A 23930-nucleotide genomic window follows, 5' to 3' on the forward strand; every position below is an offset into this window, starting at 1 on the left:
AGGAAAGATTTGGTGACGTGGCAAAGAGCACTGCAGTGCTGGCTATGTTGTGTGTGTGATGATTTTGAGGCGCTATACAAATTCAACATTCACATATCGGGGACTTGAAATAGGCCTATGGCACGTCAAGGGAACTGTAGCCTACTGTTCAGATGGGTTAAATGGAAACAGAAATCTGGACACTGACTGTAGGTCTATAACCTCTCCCAGAGCCTTCATATGAACTCTTGCAGAATGAAGCATTTCTTGCAGTAAAATGATACACCAAATGTAGGCTAAATTGTGACTCGAGAACAGGAGTGGAGAAAACGATTTATTTATTTCAGCATCTTGAGAGAATGTGAATTTGCAGTTAGATACTGTCTGTTGACAGATACATCTCGTGCTTCTACACCTGCATTGTTTGCTGTTTGGGGTTTTAGGCTGGGTTTCTGTACAGCACTTTGAGATATCAGCTGATGTACGAAGGGCTATATAAATACATTTGATTTGATTTGTTGAGATGCTATCTTTATCAGCATCATGAAAGCTGATAGTATTTCAACCACATAAAATATGCATCCAAAACCGAACTGAGGTCTTATCAGAAACACGTTGGGTTGTTTTCACAGCTTTTTATTTCCTTACAGCTGGTGAAACGGATGTCGTTTGTTATTCCAAGGGTTTACTTCCCGGGCAACATGTAATGATAGAATTGAAGCTGCATGTAAAAATCCTGCACCCCCTGTCCAAATATAGTTCCACCACCTCTGACTGATTGTAGCCTACAGAGCCACTTCTATATTAGTGGGTTGGGTGCAGGTATAGGGCTGTGGCGGTCATTCATTTTGTCAGCCGGTGATTGTCAAGCAAATAACTGCCGGTATCACGGTAATTTACAAACACATTTAGCATCTCCTCTCTTCCACACACAGCCTACAAGCCACTGATGCATCTACGTTTTAAAAAGTCTAAGAAATCCATTTAATATAGCCTACACTGTCACAATAACTCCATGATTTATTTTAGACAGGAACATAATAGGAAGAAAATGTAGTCTATTTCAGAAGAACATAATAGCATAGAAAATTGTACAAATAAAGAAAAATCCTTGAATGAGTAGGTGTCCAAACTGTTGACTGATGTAAAGACAAGATTAAGATTATAGCCCACATGGCTGTAGGGTACACTAGTTCATTTAGCAGACAAGATTTGCTTAGAATTCCGTGGCATTATTTTCGTTGTCCTTATGTTAAGCCCTGATCTCACTTGGGGCTCCCGAGTGGCGCAGCGGTCTGAGGCACTGCATCTCAGTGCAACAGGTGTCACTACAGTAACCTGGTTCGAATCCAGGCTGTATTACATCCGGACGTGATTGGGAGTCCCATATGTTTGGCCGGATTAGGCCATCATTGTAAATAAGAATTTGTTCTTAAGTGACTTGCCTAGATTAAATAAAGGTCGTTGTTTTTTTTAAATGAAGGAAATACTACATTTTGGCTATGCCATATGGCTGTGGGCTACACTAGTTCATTTAGCAGACAAGATTTGCTTAGAATTCCGTGGCATTATTTTCTAGTATGAAGATTAGAATTGAACATAGCTGAATAACCTCCTTTCTAGTTTTTCTCCAAACAATTTCTGAGGGAGTGCTCACATGCAGCTATTCTGTGTTGAGCTGTTAACAAAGAAAGAAGTCCTCCTATGTGCTTAATTTAGAGTTATTTATGCAATTTTAGTTGCGATACAAACTTGGGCTATATGTTTAGATTTTTAATGCATTCTTAGGCAGCGTGGTGCGATTTTTGAAAAAAGTTGCTTGAAAGGAATGACCTCTGCTTTGCTTCTTGCACAGGCTGTGTAGACTTCATCAGTCTCTCATTCACAATTGAACAAGCACTTGATAACGCCTCGAATTTCCACCCCCTAAAGAAATGCCTTTTGTGGCCAGTGGCCGTTCTGTTCTTGGGCTGAATAATTATAATGATAATTCCCTTCTCCCAGCTGCATGTTCTGAAGCAACTCTCACTCACATGGCTCTCTCATAACTAAATTCTTCTCTGCGTGAAAGACATTTTTAAACTATTGGGCTATTTCTTCACATCTATAAGCTCACTAATGCGCACATTAGAATAATAGTGAAGACATCAAAACTATGAAATAACACATATGGAATCATGTAGTAACCAAAAAAGTGTTAAACAAATCAAAATATATTTTAGGTTCTTCAAAGTAGCCACCCTTTGCCTTGATGACAGCTTTGCACACGCTTGGCATTCTCTCCACCAGCTTCACCTGGAATGCTTTTCTAACAGTCTTGAAAGAGTTCCCAAATATGCTGAGCACTTGTTGCTAATGCACAGCCCTATGCGAGACTCAGATTGACACTTTATCGCATATAGTCAGACAGTTGCAGATGGGTTATTAGCAATTGCGGGCGGGTGTGGGTGAATAAACAGCTGGCCCACGTACCAATAATACACACACACACATATACACACACCTTTGCACATGTACACAAACACCTGTACACACGCCTGTCATCACATCTTATCTGCCTGTAAGAGACTTGGCCACGCGTGTGCGTGTACGCGCTCCTTCCTTCGTTCGTTCAAATCTGTTTATATGTCTGTGTGTTAACAGAAGGAGATCCGTAGCTCCCTGGTGTTGTCCATGCTGCAGCAGATGCTGGCTGAAGACAAGGCAGACATGGTCAGAGAGGCTGTGGTCAAAAGCCTTGCTATCATCATGGGATACATTGATGACCCTGACAAGTACTCCCAGGTGTGTGTGTGTGTGTGTGTGTGTGTGTGTGTGTGTGTGTGTGTGTGTGTGTGTGTGTGTGTGTGTGTGTGTGTGTGTGTGTGTGTGTGTGTGTGTGTGTGTGTGTGTGTGTGTGTGTGTGTGTGTGTGTGTGTGTGTGTGCGCGCATGTTTGAAAAGGCTTTTTGACCGTTCTTGTGTTTGGTTGTGTTGAATGTGGTCATGTTATACTGACTGGTCGTGTTGTGTTCATGTTGCGGTCAGGGTTTCGAGCTGATGTTGCTGTCCCTTGGTGACCCATCCGAGAGGGTGGTCAGTGCTATCCACCAGGTGTTCATCCCAGCATTCGCTGCCTGGACCACAGAGCTGGGAAACCTCCAGACCACTCTCATCCCCTCTCTACTGGCCCGCATAGAGAAACTTCTCAAGGTAGGTAGACCCACAGGACTTTGTTTATTTGGTATATGTAAGAAAAGTTTTGATGTTGACGCTAACATTCTAGAATCTAGATAAAGAAGTGAACTCTCTAACTGCCCTCTCCTTCCCTCTCTCTCACCTCCCTCTCTCTCCTTCCCTCTCTCTCACCTCCCTCTCTCTCCTTCCCTCTCTCACCTCCTTCTCTCTCCTTCATCTCCTCCCTCTCTCACCTCCTTCTCTCTCCTTCCCTCTCTCTCACCTCCCTCTCTCTCCTTCATCTCCTCCCTCTCTCACCTTCCCTCTCTCTCCTTCCCTCTCTCTCACCTCCCTCTCTCACCTCCCTCTCTCACCTCCCTCTCTCCACTCCCTCTCTCTCCTTCCCTCTCTCTCCTTCCCTCTCTCTCCTTCCCTCTCTCTCACCTCCCTCTCTCTCCTTCATCTCCTCCCTCTCTCACCTCCCTCTCTCTCCTTCCCTCTCTCTCACCTCCCTCTCTCTCCTTCATCTCCTCCCTCTCTCACCTCCCTCTCTCCTTCCCTCTCTCTCCCTCCCTCTCTCTCCTTCATCTCCTCCCTCTCTCACCTCCTTCTCTCTCCTTCCCTCTCTCTCACCTCCCTCTCTCTCCTTCATCTCCTCCCTCTCTCACCTCCTTCTCTCTCCTTCCCTCTCTCTCACCTCCCTCTCTCTCCTTCATCTCCTCCCTCTCCCACCTCCTTCTCTCTCCTTCCCTCTCTCTCACCTCCCTCTCACCTCCTCTCTCCTTCCCTCTCTCACCTCCATCTCTCTCCTTCATCTCCTCCCTCTCTCACCTCCTTCTCTCTCCTTCATCTCCTCCCTCTCTCACCTCCTTCTCTCTCCTTCCCTCTCTCTCACCTCCCTCTCTCTCCTTCATCTCCTCCCTCTCTCACCTCCTTCTCTCTCCTTCCCTCTCTCTCCTTCCCTCTCTCTCAACTCCCTCTCTCTCCTTCATCTCCTCCCTCTCAACTCCCTCTCTCTCCTTCATCTCCTCCCTCTCACCTCCCTCTCTCTCCTTCCCTCTCTCACCTCCCTCTCTCTCCTTCATCTCCTCCCTCTCTCACCTCCCTCTCTCTCCTTCCCTCTCTCCTACTCCCCCTCTCTCTCTCTCTCTCCATCCCTCTCTCTCTCCATCCCTCTCTCTCACCTCCCTCTCTCTCCATCCCTCTCTCTCACCTCCCTCTCTCTCCTTCACTCTCTCTCACCTCCCTCTCTCTCCTTCCCTCTCTCTCACTCCCCCTCTCTCTCTTTATAGCTCAGTTGGTAGAGCATGGCGCTTCTAACGCCAAGGTAGTGGGTTCGATCCCCGGGACCACCCATACGTAAAATGTATGCACACATGACTGTAAGTCGCTTTGGATAAAAGCGTCTGCTAAATGGCATATATTATTATTTATTATTATTTCTCTGTCCCCTCCTTTTTCTCCTTCTCTCCAGCAGGGAGAACATGGTCTTGATGAACACAAGCTCCACATGTTCCTGTCTGCCCTACAGTCTCTCATCCCTCCTCTGTTCTCTGTGGTGATCCAGAACGCTCCCTTCACACACAGAGTTAACCTGCAAGGAGACATTCCCCCCATAGAGGGTAGGAAACACACTGACACAATTGGTGACCAGTAACCTAGCTATGTTCTGACTACATTATTCACCCATAATCTTAGTATTTTCCTTCCCTGAACTTTAACCCTGACCTCTGTTTGACCCCTTAGTGACGCGGTTCCCTCGTCCGGCGTCTCCTCTGCAGGATATAGCGACTATCGTTGGCAGCCGGGAGACGCTGAGCGCCCTTCTCATCCTGTATGATTACCAGCTAGAACATGAGGGCACCACAGGCTGGGACAGCCTGCTATGGGTGGTCAACCAACTGTGAGTGGTCTATGCAGTACTCATTGACACACACACAGCCACACACACAACCCTGACCCCCTCTCCTCTCTCTCCAGTCTTCCCCAGCTGATAGACATAGTAGGTCGTATTAACGTAGCCTCCACTACGTGTGTCCATGAGTTCTCACGTTTCTTCTGGAGACTCTGTCGCACATTTGGCAAGATCTTCACTAACACTAAGGTGAGAGTATCTACTGTTGGCCTTTTTCCGGAAGGAAGTTGCACTGTTTAATGAATTTCATTGGTGCAGACTATAGCAGTCTCTCCTCTCTCTTTCAGGTAAAACCACAGTTCCAAGAGATTCTACGGCTCTCTGAAGAGAATGTGGGTAAGTGGAAGACACACACACACACTCAGTGGGATTTGGTGTTTCCCTGTCTCTTTCATCCTCTGAATATTAAAACAAGCGTGTGCTCAGATCTCTGCCAAGTGTTTTAGTTTGTTGTTGTGGTTTGTGTGAAGTGTTTGTGTCAGGCCTTGTGCTTCCTGTCAACTGTTCTCTGTTTTATAAGCTCACTGAACTGGAAATCAGCTACATGGTCATATGTCATTTTCTCATTTTCTATCTCTAATTTCTGAAGTATTTGTATTCTGTTTCTCCTAGATGCTTTAACTGGGAATGGTATTCTGACCAAGGCTACTGTCCCCATTTATGCTACAGGGGTACTGACATGCTACAATCAGGTAAACATGTCTGTCGTTGGCCAGCCACCCATATTTCTCATAACTGTTGATAATCAGCATATAATGTATGTATTCATATATTATATCATGTATGTATTAATAATGTATGTATTCATGTATTATATAATGTTTGTATTTTATATCATGTATATATTCATATATTATATCATGTGTGTTATATATAATGTTTGTATTAATAATGTATATATTCATATATTATATAATGTATGTATTAATCATGTATGTATTCATATATTCATATTTTATATCATGTATGTATTAATATATTATATCATGTGTGTATTTTATATAATGTATGTATTAATGATGTGTGTATTTTATATCATGTATGTATTCATGTATTATATAATTTGTGTATTTTATATAATGTATGTATTAATAATGTGTGTATTTTATATAATGTATGTATTATATAATGTGTGTATTTTATATAATGTATGTATTAATAATGTGTGTATTTTATATAATGTATGTATTAATAATGTGTGTATTTTATATAATGTATGTATTAATAATGTGTGTATTTTATATAATGTATGTATTAATAATGTGTGTATTTTATATAATGTATGTATTATATAATGTGTGTATTTTATATAATGTATGTATTCATGTATTATATAATGTGTGTATTTTATATAATGTATGTATTAATAATGTGTGTATTTTATATAATGTATGTATTAATAATGTGTGTATTTTATATAATGTATGTATTAATAATGTGTGTATTTTATATAATGTATGTATTAATAATGTGTGTATTTTATATAATGTATGTATTAATAATGTGTGTATTTTATATAATGTATGTATTAATAATGTGTGTATTTTATATAATGTATGTATTAATAATGTGTGTATTTTATATAGTGTATGTATTAATAATGTGTGTATTTTATATAATGTATGTATTAATAATGTGTGTATTTTATATAATGTATGTATTAATAATGTGTGTATTTTATATAATGTATGTATTCATGTATTATATAATGTGTGTATTTTATATAATGTATGTATTAATAATGTGTGTATTTTATATAATGTATGTATTCATGTATTATATAATGTGTGTATTTTATATCATGTATATATTCATATATTATATAATGTGTGTATTTTATATAATGTATGTATTAATAATGTGTGTATTTTATATAATGTATGTATTAATAATGTGTGTATTTTATATAATGTATATATTCATATATTATATAATGTGTGTATTTTATATAATGTATATATTCATATATTATATAATGTGTGTTATATATAATGTTTGTATTAATAATGTATATATTCATATATTATATAATGTGTGTATTTTATATAATGTATATATTCATATATTATATAATGTGTGTTATATATAATGTTTGTATTAATAATGTATATATTCATATATTATATAATGTGTGTATTTTATATAATGTATATATTCATATATTATATAATGTGTGCATTTTATATAATGTATGTATTATATAATGTGTGTATTTTTTATAATGTATGTATTAATGTGTGTGTGTGTGTGTGATATGTGTGTTTCCTGCAGGATGAGGATCGTAAGCTGCTTGTTGGTTTTCTAGAGGACGTCATGACCACACTGTCTCTCTCACATGCCCCCCTGGACAGTCTCAAAGCCTCCTTTGTAGAGCTGGGGTAACACACACACACACACACACACATTAGTAAGAATGAATAGGCAACAATCGTGTAATAAACTCTTTACTTTTACTTACTAGGATCTCCTCCGTCTCTCTACCCCCTTTCTCTCCCTCTCTCTCTACAACACCATCTCTCTCTCTCTCTCTACAACACCATCTCTCTCTCTCTCTACAACACCATCTCTCTCCCTCTCGCTCTACAACACCATCTCTCTCTCTCTCTCTCTCTCTCTCTCTCTACACCATCTCTCTCTCTCTCTCTACACCATCTCTCTCTCTCTCTCTACAACACCATCTCTCTCTCTCTCTACAACACCATCTCTCTCTCTCTCTACAACACCTCTCTCTCTCTCTCTCTCTCTCTACAACACCATCTCCCTCTCTCTCTCTCTACAACACCATCTTTCTCTCTCTCTCTCTACAACACCATCTTTCTCTCTCTCTCTCTACAACACCATCTCTCTCTCTCTCTCAACACTCTCTCTCTCTCTCTCTCTCTCTCTCTCTACAACACCATCTCTCTCTCTCTCTACAACACCATCTCCCTCTCTCTCTACAACACCATCTCTCTCTCTCTCTCTCTACAACACCATCTCTCTCTCTCTCTACAACACCATCTCTCTCCCTCTCGCTCTACAACACCATCTCTCTCCCTCTCGCTCTACAACACCATCTCTCTCCCTCTCGCTCTACAACACCATCTCTCTCCCTCTCGCTCTACAACACCATCTCTCTCCCTCTCGCTCTACAACACCATCTCTCTCTCTCTCTACACCATCTCTCTCTCTCTCTACAACACCATCTCTCTCTCTCTACAACACCATCTCTCTCTCTCTACAACACCATCTCTCTCCCTCTCGCTCTACAACACCATCTCTCTCTCTCTCTCTCTCTCTCTCTCTCTACACCATCTCTCTCTCTCTCTACACCATCTCTCTCTCTCTCTACAACACCATCTCTCTCTCTCTACAACACCATCTCTCTCTCTCTCTACAACACCATCTCTCTCTCTCTCTACAACACCATCTCTCTCTCTACAACACCATCTCCATCTCTCTCTCTCTCTACAACACCATCTTTCTCTCTCTCTCTCTACAACACCATCTTTCTCTCTCTCTCTCTACAACACCATCTTTCTCTCTCTCTCTCTACAACACCATCTTTCTCTCTCTCTCTCTACAACACCATCTCTCTCTCTCTCTCTCTCTCTCTCTCTACAACACCATCTCTCTCTCTCTCTCTCTCTCTCTCTCTCTCAACACCATCTCTCTCTCTCTCTCTACAACACCATCTCCCTCTCTCTCTACAACACCATCTCTCTCTCTCTCTCTCTCTCTCTACAACACCATCTCTCTCTCTCTCTCTACAACACCATCTCTCTCTCTCTCTCTACAACACCATCTCTCTCTCCCTCTCGCTCTACAACACCATCTCTCTCTCTCTCTCTCTCTCTCTACACCATCTCTCTCTCTCTCTACACCATCATCTCTCTCTCTACAACACCATCTCCATCTCTCTCTCTCACACCATCTCTCTCTCTACAACACCATCTCCATCTCTCTCTCTCTCTACAACACCATCTCCCTCTCTCTCTCTCTACAACACCATCTCCCTCTCTCTCTCTCTACAACACCATCTTTCTCTCTCTCTCTCTACAACACCATCTTTCTCTCTCTCTCTCTACAACACCATCTCTCTCTCTCTCTCTCTCTCTCTCTCTCTCTCTCTACAACACCATCTCTCTCTCTCTCTACAACACCATCTCTCTCTCTCTACAACACCATCTCTCTCTCTCTCTCTCTCTCTCTCTCTCTCTCTCTCTCTCTCTCTCTCTCTCTCTCTCTCTCTCTCTCTCTCTCTCTCTCTCTCTACAACACCATCTCTCTCTCTCTCTACAACACCATCTCCCTCTCTCTCTACAACACCATCTCTCTCTCTCTCTACAACACCATCTCTCTCTCTCTCTACAACACCATCTCCCTCTCTCTCTCTACAACACCATCTCCCTCTCTCTCTCTACAACACCATCTCCCTCTCTCTCCCTACAACACCATCTCCCTTCTCTCTCTCTACAACACCATCTCTCTCTCTCTCTACAACACCATCTCTCTCTCTCTCTACAACACCATCTTTCTCTCTCTCTACACCACCATCTTTCTCTCTCTCTCTCTACAACACCATCTCCCTCTCTCTCTCTACAACACCATCTCCCTCTCTCTCTCTCTACAACACCATCTCCTCTCTCAACACCATCTACTCTCTCTACAACACCATCTCCCTCTCTCTCTCTCTACAACACCATCTCCTCTCTCTCTCTCTACAACACCATCTCCTCTCTCTCTACAACACCATCTCTACAACACCATCTCCCTCTCTCTCTCTCTCTACAACACCATCTCCCTCTCTCTCTCTCTCTACAACACCATCTCTCTCTCTCTCTCTACAACACCATCTCCCTCTCTCTCTCTCTCTACAACACCATCTCCCTCTCTCTCTCTCTACAACACCATCTCCCTCTCTCTCCCTACAACACCATCTCCCTCTCTCTCTCTCTACAACACCATCTCCCTCTCTCTCTCTCTACAACACCATCTCCCTCTCTCTCTCTCTACAACACCATCTCCCCCTCTCTCTCTCTACAACACCATCTCCCTCTCTCTCTCTCTACAACACCATCTCCCTCTCTCTCTCTCTACAACACCATCTCCCTCTCTCTCTCTCTCTACAACACCATCTCCCTCTCTCTCTCTCTACAACACCATCTCCCTCTCTCTCTCTCTACAACACCATCTCTCTCTCTCTCTCTCTACAACACCATCTCCCTCTCTCTCTCTCTACAACACCATCTCCCTCTCTCTCTCTCTACAACACCATCTCCCTCTCTCTCTCTCTACAACACCATCTCCCTCTCTCTCTCTCTACAACACCATCTCCTCTCTCTCTACAACACCATCTCCCTCTCTCTCTCTCTACAACACCATCTCCCTCTCTCTCTCTCTACAACACCATCTCCCTCTCTCTCTCTCTACAACACCATCTCCCTCTCTCTCTCTCTACAACACCATCTCCTCTCTCTCTCTACAACACCATCTCCCTCTCTCTCTCTACAACACCATCTCCCTCTCTCTCTCTACAACACCATCTCTCTCTCTCTACAACACCATCTCCCTCTCTCTCTCTCTACAACACCATCTCCCTCTCTCTCTCTCTACAACACCATCTCCCTCTCTCTCTCTCTACAACACCATCTCCCTCTCTCTCTCTCTACAACACCATCTCCCTCTCTCTCTCTCTACAACACCATCTCCCTCTCTCTCTCTCTCCACCCCTTTTCTCCCTCTCTCTCTCTCTCTCCACCCCTTTTCTCCCTCTCTCTCTCTCTCTCTCTCTCTCTCAGGGCTAACCCAGTGTACCATGAGTTGTTACTGACAGTGCTATGGTACGGAGTGGTCCATACCTCCGCTCTAGTTCGCTGTACCGCCGCACGCATGTTTGAGGTACGACGCCCTGCCACAACGCGCCACACACACAAATTTGCCCACGTAATAACATGCTTTATAGTTTAGACCACATAAGAATGACACTGTATTTTGTTTGATGTATTCTGTATCTAAAATGTTTTATTGAAACCTGTTTTTATTGAAACCTGTTTTGTCATGGACTAGAAGTAGTCTTCTTGCTGATTTAATCTTACAGTTTTAATAGATAAGTATTGTTGGAACATTGACTGGATTGTAAAGGTTTTTTAGTTGTATTATGCAAACAGAACAATACTGGTTTGAAATGCCACCATATCTCTTTCCCCTGCAGCAGCCTCTACTTGTTATTGCCTTCCCCCCCAAGGGCCTGATTCCATTTTAACCCCTAGCCCCTTCCCAGAGCCCCTACCCCTTCATTGTGAACACCAAAGAGGTAGGAGCTAGGGAAAAACATTGGATCAAAATGGAATCAGGCCTACATAAAATACACTTTTGATGAGGAGGAGGTGTTGTAGCACTATCCCCTTCACTGTCATAGTGGTATAGACATCCCCCTCTACTGTCATAGTGGTGTGGACATCCCCCTTCACTGTCATAGTGGTCTGGACATCCCCCTTCACTGTCATAGTAGTCTGGACATCCCCCTTCACTGTCATAGTGGTCTGGACATCTCCCTTCACTGTCATAGTGGTCTGGACATCTCCCTTCACTGTCATAGTGGTCTGGACATCTCCCTTCACTGTCATAGTGGTCTGGACATCCCCCTTCACTGTCATAGTGGTCTGGACATCCCCCTTCACTGTCATAGTGGTCTGGACATCTCCCTTCACTGTCATAGTGGTAAAGACATCCCCCTTCACTGTCATAGTGGTAAAGACATCCCCCTTCACTGTCATAGTGGTGTGGACATCCCCCTTCACTGTCATAGTGGTAAAGACATCCCCCTCTACTGTCATAGTGGTATAGACATCCCCCTCTACTGTCATAGTGGTCTGGACATCCCCCTCTACTGTCATAGTGGTATAGACATCCCCCTCTACTGTCATAGTGGTCTGGACATCCCCCTCTACTGTCATAGTGGTGTGGACATCCCCCTTCACTGTCATAGTGGTCTGGACATCCCCCTTCACTGTCATAGTGGTCTGGACATCTCCCTTCACTGTCATAGTGGTATAGACACCCCCCTTCACTGTCATAGTGGTGTGGACATCCCCCTTCACTGTCATAGTGGTAAAGACATCCCCCTCTACTGTCATAGTGGTATAGACATCCCCCTCTACTGTCATAGTGGTATAGACATCCCCCTCTACTGTCATAGTGGTATAGACATCCCCCTTCACTGTCATAGTGGTATAGACATCCCCCTTCACTGTCATAGTGGTATAGACATCCCCCTTCACTGTCATAGTGGTATAGACATCCCCCTCTACTGTCATAGTGGTAAAGACATCCCCCTCTACTGTCATAGTGGTATAGACACTTAACCCCCCTATCACCATCTCATAGTTGTATATCCCTCCCATGCCATTCTCTGCAGGCTTGGCAGAAGTTGCCCCTGACCACAGATCAAGGACCTGATCCCTCTGCCCCCAGTCCTAACCATGACTATTAGGGCATTAACAAAAATCTGACTCTGGACCACTGGTTAGGGGGAACTTCTACCAACTCTGTTCAGCAGCTCTGTTTGCTTGGCTTCTCACTTATTGGTTGTTTGTATTTGTTGTTTGTTTACCTGTGTGTTTACGTGCGGGCTTGGGCGTGCCTGACATGCGTTCCTACCTTGGCGCTGCTGCTACTTCTTGTTGTTGTATATCACTTCCTTTCTTTCTTTTTGTTTTCCTTTTTCCCTCTCCTCCGTCTCTCGGCGTGTTGCCATGACACTGCTGGCTCTGTCCATCACCCGCCCCTGGGCTGTGACATCACGGCTGTGTTGTCCAAACAGCTGCTGGTGAAGGGGGTGAATGAGACGCTGGTGGCTCAGAGGGTGGTGCCTGCTCTCATCACGCTCTCCAGCGACCCTGAGATGTAAGTGTCTCCTGCTGCCTTGTCTGGCCACCTCGACCCCTCCTCCAACCTCACAGGAAGAACCCTAACCTCTTTGATGAAGATATATATTGAATAACACCAGAGCTTTCAGGACTGTAGTTGGTATGGAAACATACATCCATTGTTAAAGGAGTCAATGGTTTGACTTATGATTTATTTTCTCAAAACTCAGGGACAATGAGGCTTTGCAACATAAATCAATTCCAAAGTAGGTGCTTTCTCTAAACTGTGTATCTTTAGGGTTTTTGCCCTGTCTGTGCTCCTAGATGGTTCAAGGTCTCTCTGACTCTGGATAAAAGTCTTCTTAGGGCTTTCTTCCTGTAGAGGTTGAGGTGCGGTCGACCGTGTGCGGTTCTGTGTTTACTGTCACTAACACCAGGCATCATCAGTGTGCGACACTAACCCACACCCCAGTAGTCACTATATAACCATGCTTGAAAGGACAGCAGTATGATGCTTTCTAAACACTAGCCCAAACCCTTACTTCTAACCTTAATCGTAACCTAGTCCTCAATTAAGACAAAATATGTAGTGTACTTGATCATCACTTCTGACAATATAGGTCATTTTGTCCTTTCTGGCATGATCTACCCAATCATGTTCATCGCATCATCAGTCTGCTACACTACCCCAACTCGCGCTCTGATTGGCTGCATGTGGAGATCATCCCAGCATGCTCAGCTGTAATGCACTACCCCCCCCATCCTCCTCCTCACCCCCTTTTTAGCAGACCCCCTCCACCCAACCCTCAGGTCCTGGACGATTGCCCCCCCCCTCTCCCTCCCTCCTAACCTCTTCGTCTCTCCCTCCTAACCGTTTCCAGTTGATTCTGCGAGGCATGTCAGAAGCTTTAATAGACCGTCGGGTGGCCCCGGCTCTTATTACACTGTGCAGTGGCCCTGAATTGTGAGTCAACGAAGACGAGACGTTTTCTCTCCTCTCTATCCCTCCTTCCTCTGCATCCTCCTGGTTCTATTTAGTGTGTTATATTGTTTAAATCCATACGGACACTGGAATGATCTAACATCACCATTAACCTTGGCATTAACATACATGATCCACACTGATGCTTGGTTGGTGTTGGTCTGTTTTATATCGTCTTCTGAGCTGCATTTTGTAGTTTGAATAAAGCAGAGACCTGGCTCTGTTCTAACTCCTGTCTGGCTTCTAGTTCAGTTAGGATCTCTACTATCCCTGCCTTTGGTACCATCATGGAGACGGTCACGCAAAAAGAGGTATGGACATGCTGATTCTCATATATGCACAAACTACACTCCTGCATTAAGCAAGTCTGGGTTAGATGTTTGAGCACAGGTGTGTTTTGCATTGTGTCCATGTGTATTAGGGGGAGTATCCATGTTGGCATGCGTGTGTATGTGTGTACATTAATATGTGTGTGTGTCCCAGCTGTTGGAGCGTGTGAAGATGCAGCTGGCATCGTTCCTGGAGGACCCACAGTACCAGGACCAACACTCTCTACACATGGAGATCATCAAGACCTTTGGCCGGGTCGGACCCAACGCTGAGCCACGCTTCAGAGACGAGTGTCAGTACTACTGATAATACACACACACTACGCTGAGCCACGCTTCAGAGACGAGTGTCAGTACTACTGATAATATACACACACACTACGCTGAGCCACGCTTCACAGACGAGTGTCAGTACTACTGATAATATACACACACTACGCTGAGCCACGCTTCACAGACGAGTGTCAGTACTACTGATAATATACACACACACTACGCTGAGCCACGCTTCAGAGACGAGTGTCAGTACTACTGATAATATACACACACTACGCTGAGCCACGCTTCAGAGACGAGTGTCAGTACTACTGATAATATACACACACACTACGCTGAGCCACGCTTCAGAGACGATTGTTAGTACTACTGATAATATACACACACACTACGCTGAGCCACGCTTCAGAGACGATTGTTAGTACTACTGATAATATACACACTCTCTACGCTGAGCCACGCTTCAGAGACGATTGTTAGTACTACTGATAATATACACACTCTCTACGCTGAGCCACGCTTCAGAGACGATTGTTAGTACTACTGATAATATACACACACTACGCTGAGCCACGCTTCACAGACGAGTGTTAGTACTACTGATAATATACACACTCTACGCTGAGCCACGCTTCAGAGACGAGTGTCAGTACTACTGATAATATACACACTCTCTACGCTGAGCCACGCTTCAGAGACGATTGTTAGTACTACTGATAATATACACACACACTACGCTGAGCCACGCTTCAGAGACGAGTGTCAGTACTACTGATAATATACACACACACTACGCTGAGCCACGCTTCAGAGACGAGTGTCAGTACTACTGATAATATACACACACACTATGCTGAGCCACGCTTCAGAGACGATTGTTAGTACTACTGATAATATACACACACACTACGCTGAACCACACTTCACAGACGAGTGTCAGTATGGACACATACATACACACACACACTAATGCAAAGGCACACTAAAACACACTCCCATGCACATATGGACTCAAATCCACACACACACACACACACACACACAGTGATATTTGTTTGTTTTTTTGTCTTCCAGTTGTGCTGCCTCACCTCCACAAACTAGCGTTGGGTAACAACATCCAGGCTACAGAGAGTAAGAGGATAGACATCGCTACTCAGCTGTTTGAGGCCTACAGCGCTCTCTCCTGTTGCTGTATCCTTCACCCAACACGTGTGTGTGTGTGTGTGTGTGTGTGTGTGTGTGTGTGTGTGTGTGTGTGTGTGTGTGTGTGTGTGTGTGTGTGTGTGTGTGTGTGTGTGTGTGTGTGTGTGTGTGTGTGTGTGTGTGTGTGTGCGTGCGTGCGTGTGAAATCAAATTCAAATAAAATGTATTCGTCACATGCAGCAGGTATAAAAGGTGCAGCACAATGCTTATGTCAAATCAAATGTATTCGTCACATGCAGCAGGTATAAAAGGTGCAGCACAATGCTTATGTCAAATCAAATGTATTCGGAGAATGTGACAAATAACAACGGGTGTAGTAGACCTTACCGTGAAATGCTTACTTACAAGCCCTTAACCAACAATGCAGGTCAAGAAAGAGTTAAGAAAATATTTGCTAGATAAACTAAAGTAAAAACAGTAAAATAACAATAACGAGGCTGTATACAGGGGGTACCAGTACCAAGTCAATGTGTGGGGGTACAGGTTAGTCAAGTTATTTTGTACATGTAGGTTGGGGTAAAGTGACTATGCATAGATAATAAACAGCTAGCTCCCTCAACAATGCTGTACATGAATCAATAATAACTATGAAATGAGTCAAAAATAGGTGTATACATAGTAATAATGGACCTGTATGTACAATTCTAAAGTCGCTAGTGGAATCAATATTCTATGATAGAACAGCAGCTTTGTCTGCATGTATGAGTTCTAGGTGTGTTTGTGTCAGTGTTGGCTGTGGGGGTAGTCAGTGAAAATAATCTCTAACATGCATATAATTTCTCTGGTGCAAATAGTCTGTAAGGTGCAGGGAGACAACTAGGTTTAGCTTTTCAGCAGTCTGATGGCCTGGTTCCGAAACCCAATACTCCAATACAGCTTGCCAGATGTTAACAGAGTGAACAGTCCGTGGCCTGGGTGACTGGAGTCCTTGACTGTCTTTTGGGCCTTCCTCAGACACCGCCTGGTGTAGAAGACCTAGAGGGCAGGGAGCTCACCCACAGTCATGTATTGGGCCATCCGCATCACCCTATGTAGAGCCTTGCAGTTCAAAGGGGGTGCAGTTGCCCGGCCAGGCGGTGATGCAGCCGGGTCAAGATGCTCTCGATGGTGCAAGGATCCAAGGGCCCATGCCGAATTTCTTCAAGTGCATGAGGTTGAAGAGGCTGAAAAGCTAAAAGAGGACAATAGTTCATTAAGTGGTTTTTAAATGTGTCCACCTAGCAGTATGTACTTAAGACATTTCAAGAACTGTCCCCACAGCAGAGTGTTGGCTTGGCTGGGGCTCAGGGGAGAGTGTTTTATTTCACTTTTATAGCTGTGACTCAGAATACGTCTTTAGAATAACAAGACCTGGGTCAAGACTAGGTTACTGTAGTCAGACTAGGTTACTGTAGTCAGACTAGGTTACTATAGTCAGACTAGGTTACTGTAGTCAGACTAGGTTACTGTAGTCAGACTAGGTTACTGTAGGTTAAAAGTTCACTATTTGGGGTTCTGGGCTGTAATCGACCAACCCTGCCTCAGTCAGTGTGGTGTGTGTATATATATAGTACACTGAATAAGTTGAATACATTTGCTGTATGTGTATTTATGCGCTGGCGAGTTGAGAAAGGAAAATGAACTCTCCATTTTGGGGCCGTATGCTGATTACAGGGTTGAGTGGGCGGAGAGAGGGAGGGAGACAGAGAGAGACGGACCACAGCCCACAGAGAGGGAGAGCGAAAATGAGAGAGACGGACAGTTACAGACCACAGTCTGCCTCAGAGAGACGGAGAAGCCAGAAGAGAAAATGACAGAGGGAGAGCTGCCTCTAAGCCTTTGGTCAGAATTCCCAGCATATGGCATGTGCATGCATGCGTGCACGTTCCTCCCTAAATGTGTTCCCAAAATAGTGAGACTCCTCAAGGGCGTGTTTCGCAGCACTGCGACATACCTCCCTAACCTCTCTAGTGACATCCATGCCACCTCACGCAGTCACTTACACCAGCTGGCTGAGGTTTGGTAATGTGTGAGTATCGCAGGCTATACGTGGGGTCTCGTGTAGCTTTGGTCACGGTGGCTAAACTCCCCACTATCAGAGCCTGGTACTGTGACACCATCAGTGTGCAATGAGGCAGTGGAATTACTGTGGCCCTCTGGGTAATGTAGTCATATAACCTCACTAATCTTACTTGTTTTTAAACTGTGTTAGTGTCATAATATTACTTAATTCACAACGGTTCAGTTGACCAGTGTTCAGTAGTGTTTAACTCTGTGTTGGTGTTTGGTTGTTCAGTGTAGGTTAACTTTGTGTTCAGTTATCCGGTCCTTGATCTCCTGCTCCAGTCATCTCAGAGGAGCTGATGGTGAATCACTTCCTGCCTGGCCTGAGGTGTCTGAGGACCGACATGGAACAGCTATCTCCTGAACACGAGGTACACACACACACACACACACACTGACCACAGTAGCTCTCCCAAACTACATCAAATGACCTGTTTCCCATGCCAGTTAAAGACCAGCTGATTCCCAGACCACTTACCACACACCAGGCATACTTTCCACAGCACCGCAGTCTAACTGGTATATTTTCCACTGTGTGTGTCTCCTTTCCTGTTGCAGGTGATCCTGAGCTCCATGATCAAGGAGGGGGAGATGAAGGTAGAAAACAGAGGGATCGGACAGGCAGAGGGGTGAGTACTAACGCACACCAGTAAATCAGTACACAATCACAGTCCTGTGTGCTATGTCTGTGTTATGTCAGAGCATTCAAAATCACACACACACACACACACACACACAAAACTCTACAAACTCTCCTTGTCTTTATCCACTGGTTTTCGTCCCACACCATGAGTGCTGTTGGCTGTTGGGTCACAGTCATATGACCCTCTGGAAGCCTAGCTGCATTAACAGTAGAGAAACTGCATCCTTTAGATTCAGGACAGTGGTAAGGAAGGGAGGTTAGGGGGAGGAGAGAAGAGAGCCTGTAAAGAGCATTGGGACTCAGCCATAGTGTGAGGGGGAGGTTAGGGAGTAGTGGAAATCAACTATTCTAGACTGCCCATAGTGTGGCTGTCTTGTGAACATGTGTTTCTGCCTCGTTAAAAACAGACCTGTGTATGTGCGCACACGTGTACCCTCTGAACTCTTGAACTCTGAGGCTGTAGCCTAGCAACACAGTTACACACCCCAATGTCATATTGAGTCTTGTTTTGAGGTTGTTGGTTTAATCATCATGTTTAATTCTAACTATAGAATCTCTCAGCATCATCATGTGTTAGAGACAAGAGTTGGGTCTGTTTTAGACTCAAGGTATCTATCAACAACCATGTTACTACACTACGGCACTCAACTCCAGCATTTTACATAACTTTACATTGACTATTGACCAAATTTAGTTGAAAAGTTGTTCCCCTACAGTTCTTTATCTGCTCTTGTTCAACCAGATTTAGGCAGAGGGGGAAAAAGAGGAACTCTCCTAACTGTCAGTCAGTAGAGACTGTTACTGTTAACTCTTAGGAAACAGCTTTTCCATTTACCTGTCCAAATATATGGACGAAGAGAATGAAACAAGAGCAGAACAAAGCAAACAAATGAGCATTTGTACGATTGTAGAGATTATAGGGAAAACATTCTGGATGAATGATAGTATACTGATTATTTGTGTCCAGGCTATATAAGATACAGTATGTGCCATTCTATAGGTTATATAATATATCCCATTCTACAGTATTATCATCAATATAACCTATACCGTACGAACTCGGGAGAGGTGAAGGTCGAGAGTCGTGCGTCCTCCAAAATACAACCAAACACAACCAAGCCGCTCTGCTTCTTGACACAATGCCCACTTCACCCGGAAGCCAGCCGCACCAATGTGTCGGAGGAAACACCGTACACCTGGCGACTGTGTCAGCGTGCACTGCACCCGGCCCACCACAGAAGTTGCTAGAGCTCGATGGGACAAGGACATCCCTGCTGGCCAAACTCCCGCTGGGCCAATTGTGCACCGCCCCGTGGGTCTCCCGTTCGTGGCTGGCTGTGACAGAGCCTGGACTCGAACCCAGAATCTCTAGTGGGCCTTAGACCACTGCGCCACTCGGGAGGCCCAATATAACTCATATATACACTTTGGACAGTTTATTAGGTACTTATTAGTTCACCTGGTTCACAAAAATGGTCACGTGGCTTGTTCTATAAAGCAAGCAGACAGGCATCGAGACATTCAGTTACTGTTCAATTGAACGTTAGAATGGGCAAAACAAGTGACCTAAGCGACTTTGAGTGTGGTGTGATCGCCGGTGCCAGGCGCGAGAGTTCCAGTATCTCAGAAACGGCCGGCTTCCTGGGCTTTTCACGCACAACAGTGTCTAGGGTTTACAGAGAATGGTACAACAAACATCCAGTCAGCGGCTGTCCTGTGGGCGAAAACAGCTTATTGACGAGAGAGGTTGAAGGAGAATGGCAAGAATCTTGCAAGCTAACAGGCGGGCCACAAACCGACAGTAGTGTGCAGAACAACATCTTGGGAAATCACAACTTGTGGGCCCTTGTGACAGATGGGCTATTGAAGCAGATGACCACATCACTATCAGCTACAAACAAGAAGGAGCCATTCCAGTGGGCACACGATCACCAACACTGGACAATTGAGGAGTGGGAAAACAACACCCGGTACGACGAATCCCGGTTGCGTCATGCTGATGGCAGAGTCAGGATTTGGCGTAAGCAGCATGAGTCCATGGCCTCATCCTGCCTGGTGTCAACGGTACAGACTGGTGGCGGTGGTGTAATGGTGTAGGGAATGTTTTCCTGACACCTTCAGGTCCCGTGTTACCAATTGAGCAAATTTTTAAAGCCACAGCATGTCTGAACATAGAATCCATGCTCTGAAGAATTCAGGCTGTTCTGGAGGCAAAAGGGGTTCCGACCCAGTACTAGATGGGTGTACCTAATAAACTGTAGCTCTCTGTGAGGATGAATATCTAAGCTCTATAATAAATGTACACGTTGACATTTTAGTGATTTAGCAGACGCTCTTATCCAGAATGACTTACATAGTGCATTCATCTTAGGATCGCTAGGTGGGACAACCACATATCAGTCGTAGTAAGTACATTTTCCCTCAAAGTAGTTATCAGCAAACTCTGTGCTAGTAGAAGACATGCTGGCCAACGTGTTGATTGTGTTTCTGTTCCTGTAGCTCTGTGTCCATTGCTGCTAGTCTGGTTGGTGAAGACGCTAAAACCAAGTTCCTGAGTAAGATGGGTCAGCTGACCACGTCCGGCGCCATGCTGGCCAACGTCTTCCAGAGGAAGAAATGATCTGTCCTTCCGTCTGGGGCCCCAGCGCACTACATATCCCATGAGCCTCCAGTGTCCGGGAGCGCTGGCCCAGCCACCAGTGATAGGCCAGGTCAGGGTCTTGTTCGAATACCTTCTAGATGCATCCTTCACTCCTGTGACTCGAAAGGGGAGAGCTATCTGGCTGAGCCCTAGGAAGGGAGGAAGGAAGGGTGCGCTTTGAACTATTTGATCAGGGCCAGGGTGTATATCAATACTCTGAAGTGACTTCCTCGTCTCAAGGAGAGAAGACGAGATGAGTAGAGGAAGTCATTATAGACTATTGAGATGCACCTAATTGGGTTTGATTTAGAATTTTAGCTTGCGCCATGTCGGCACCAAAAGCTTTATGAATGTTGCAGTCCAGTCTAGTTAGAATGTTAGTGGCGTTCTATGTCAGAATGTGATTGTTCCGGAACCTTTTGGTGTCAACATGGAGAGGACTAGCTTACTAACTGACGTCTGTATGTTCATGGCTCTGGGGAATCGCCTACTTGAAGTCAATCGCCTGCCTTTATTTCGTCACGTCTCTCTCTCTCATTGTTGTTTTGATAGTCTCTATTTTATAACTTATTTATCTCTTAAGACTTTATTCCTCCAAAGAAATGTGCACATCACTTTATCATTCTTTTCTCTTTATTGTGTGTATTTTGATTCAGAGTCGTCTTATTATATATGATGTACATGATCATCACTACCATTCATTGGCTTAGTTTGTTTATGTTGGAAATGTGAAGATGAAGAACACTGATTCCCTCGCTCCATGCCTCCCTCCTTTCCCTGTCTCGTTCTGCCTCTGCGTGTTGCAGTGTCTCGGCTGGTTCTTATCTAAAGTGGCTGTTCTGATTTGGGTTTTGTTATTTTCTCTTTGGGATATGCTCTACAAGTAAATAACTGTATGATACACTGAAATGAAAAGGACTGTACCCATATTATTATGTACATTTGAAATTGGTGTCATGAAATAATAAAAGACGAAATAAACAATTGTGTACTTATACAGTTAATTTGGAAAGTATTCGGACCCCTTGACTTCTTCCACATTATGTTACAGCCTTGTTCTAAAATGGATTCAATTGTTTTTTTTTCCTCCACAATCTACACACAATACCCCATAATGACCAAGCAAAAACGGGTTTTTCAAAATGTTTACAAATGTATAAACAATGAAAAACAAATATCACATTTACATAAGTATTCAGACCCTTTACTCAATACTTTGTTGAAGCACCTTTGACAGCAATTACAGCCTTGAGTCTTCTTGGGTATGACGTTAACAAGCTTGGCACACCTGTATTTGGGGTGTTTCTCCCATTCTTTGCAGATCCTCCCAAACTCTGTCAGGTAGGATGGGGAGCGTCGCTGCCGGCTATTTTCAGGTCTCTCCAGAGATGTTCGATCGGGTTCAAGTCCAGGCTCTGGCTGGGCCACTCAAGGACATTCAGAACCTTCCTTCTGGAAGGTTCTCCCATCTCCACAGAGGATCTCTGGAGCTGTGTCAGAGTGACCTCCCTGACCAATGCCCTTCTCCCCTAACTGCTCATTTTGGCTGGGTGGCCAGCTCTAAGAAGAGTTGGTGGTTCCAAACTTCATCCATTTATAAATGGAGGCCACTGTGATCTTGGGGACCTTCAATGCTGCAGAAATGTTTTTTTTGTACCCTTCCCCAGGTCTGAGCCTCGACACAGTCTTCCTTCGACCTCATGGCTTGGATTTTGCTCTGACATACACTGTCAATTGTGGAGCCTTTCCAAGTCATGTCCAATTTAATTTACTTCAGATGGACTCCAAGTTGTAGAAACATCTCTAGGATGATCAATGGAAACAGAATGCACCTGAGCTCAATTTAGAATCTCATAGCAAAGAGTCTGAATACTTGTGTAAATAAGCTTTACATATGTATATATATATATTTATTTATTTATTTTATACATTTTGCAATATTTCAAAAAGTATGTTTTCGTTTTGTCATTATAGTGTATTGTGTGTAGATTGTTGAGAAAATATAAATAATTGAATCCATTTTAGAATCAGGCTGTAACGTAACAAAATGTGGAAAGGTCAAGTGGTCTGACTACTTTAAGTATGCACTGTACACCTGTCTCTGAAGGTTATTGTGAATGTGTGTTAAAATATCCACCATTGCCATACAATACACAGCTCAAAGTTTCAGCAGGTGTTCAGAGTAGTAAAACTAAGCCCTTGGTAAATAGACAGAATCCCCCCCTCATCTGTCCCCCCCCCCCCCACACACACACAGCCGCTACTACTCTAACTTCAAAGAGTGTTGTGTCCCTTTGTCTGTCCAGGATTCCAAAGTTCAGTAGATGGGACAGACAGAGTTGCTGGCCCGTAGACTGGTTCAGAGCCATTACAAGTCCTAGCTTCGGTATACAGTGTACTGTAGGGAGTCATGTGTGACGCTACACCCTGTTCTGTCAATATATCACCCTGTCCCCACCCCTCCACAAAGAACAGAATTTGCATATTCACTTTAATATTTAACATTGTTACTGATTACTCACCAGGTGGACAAAAAATGTATATATTTTAGGACACTACTGCATGGGTAGAAATGAAACATGGAGCATGTTGGTATTTGTCAGCGTATAATAATAGTAATAATACACTGAACAAAACATAAACACATGTAAAGTGTTGGTCCTTGTTTCATGAGCTGAAATTAAACATCCCAGAAATGTTCCATACACACAAAAAGCTTATTTCTCTCAAATTTTGTGCACATGTTTGTTAACATCCCTGTTAGTGAGCATTTGATCCTTTTGTCTAGATATTCCATCTACCTGACAGGTGTGGCATATCAAGAAGCTGATTAAACAGCATGGTCGTTACACAGGTGCACCTTGTGCTGGGGATAATACAAGGCAGCTCTAAAATGTGCAGTCATACAACACAA

At 44.0% G+C, this 23930-nt stretch overlaps 1 protein-coding gene across 10 annotated transcripts in view; it reads left to right on the plus strand.

Moving 5' to 3' along the window:
* The window catches only part of relch (RAB11 binding and LisH domain, coiled-coil and HEAT repeat containing), a 50445-nt gene extending 28448 nt beyond the window's left edge, over positions 1–21997 (plus strand). For 5 of the 10 annotated variants that reach the window (XM_046292648.1, XM_046292652.1, XM_046292651.1 and 2 more), the window contains 16 exons: positions 2623–2763; positions 3006–3170; positions 4609–4756; positions 4881–5037; positions 5115–5238; positions 5337–5385; positions 5662–5741; positions 7321–7427; positions 10830–10929; positions 12854–12936; positions 14129–14192; positions 14365–14503; positions 15561–15677; positions 18015–18103; positions 18291–18361; positions 20875–21997. In XM_046292648.1, the coding sequence (XP_046148604.1) occupies positions 2623–2763; positions 3006–3170; positions 4609–4756; positions 4881–5037; positions 5115–5238; positions 5337–5385; positions 5662–5741; positions 7321–7427; positions 10830–10929; positions 12854–12936; positions 14129–14192; positions 14365–14503; positions 15561–15677; positions 18015–18103; positions 18291–18361; positions 20875–20995 (1755 nt within the window). In that variant the 3' untranslated portion in view covers positions 20996–21997. The other 5 variants (XM_046292649.1, XM_046292653.1, XM_046292650.1 and 2 more) reach the window with 4 other exon arrangements.
* Positions 21998–23930: the final 1933 nt, after the last annotated feature.

This window comes from Oncorhynchus gorbuscha, linkage group LG12, assembly GCF_021184085.1.
Source record: "Oncorhynchus gorbuscha isolate QuinsamMale2020 ecotype Even-year linkage group LG12, OgorEven_v1.0, whole genome shotgun sequence".
Classification (NCBI taxonomy): Eukaryota; Metazoa; Chordata; class Actinopteri; order Salmoniformes; family Salmonidae; genus Oncorhynchus; species Oncorhynchus gorbuscha.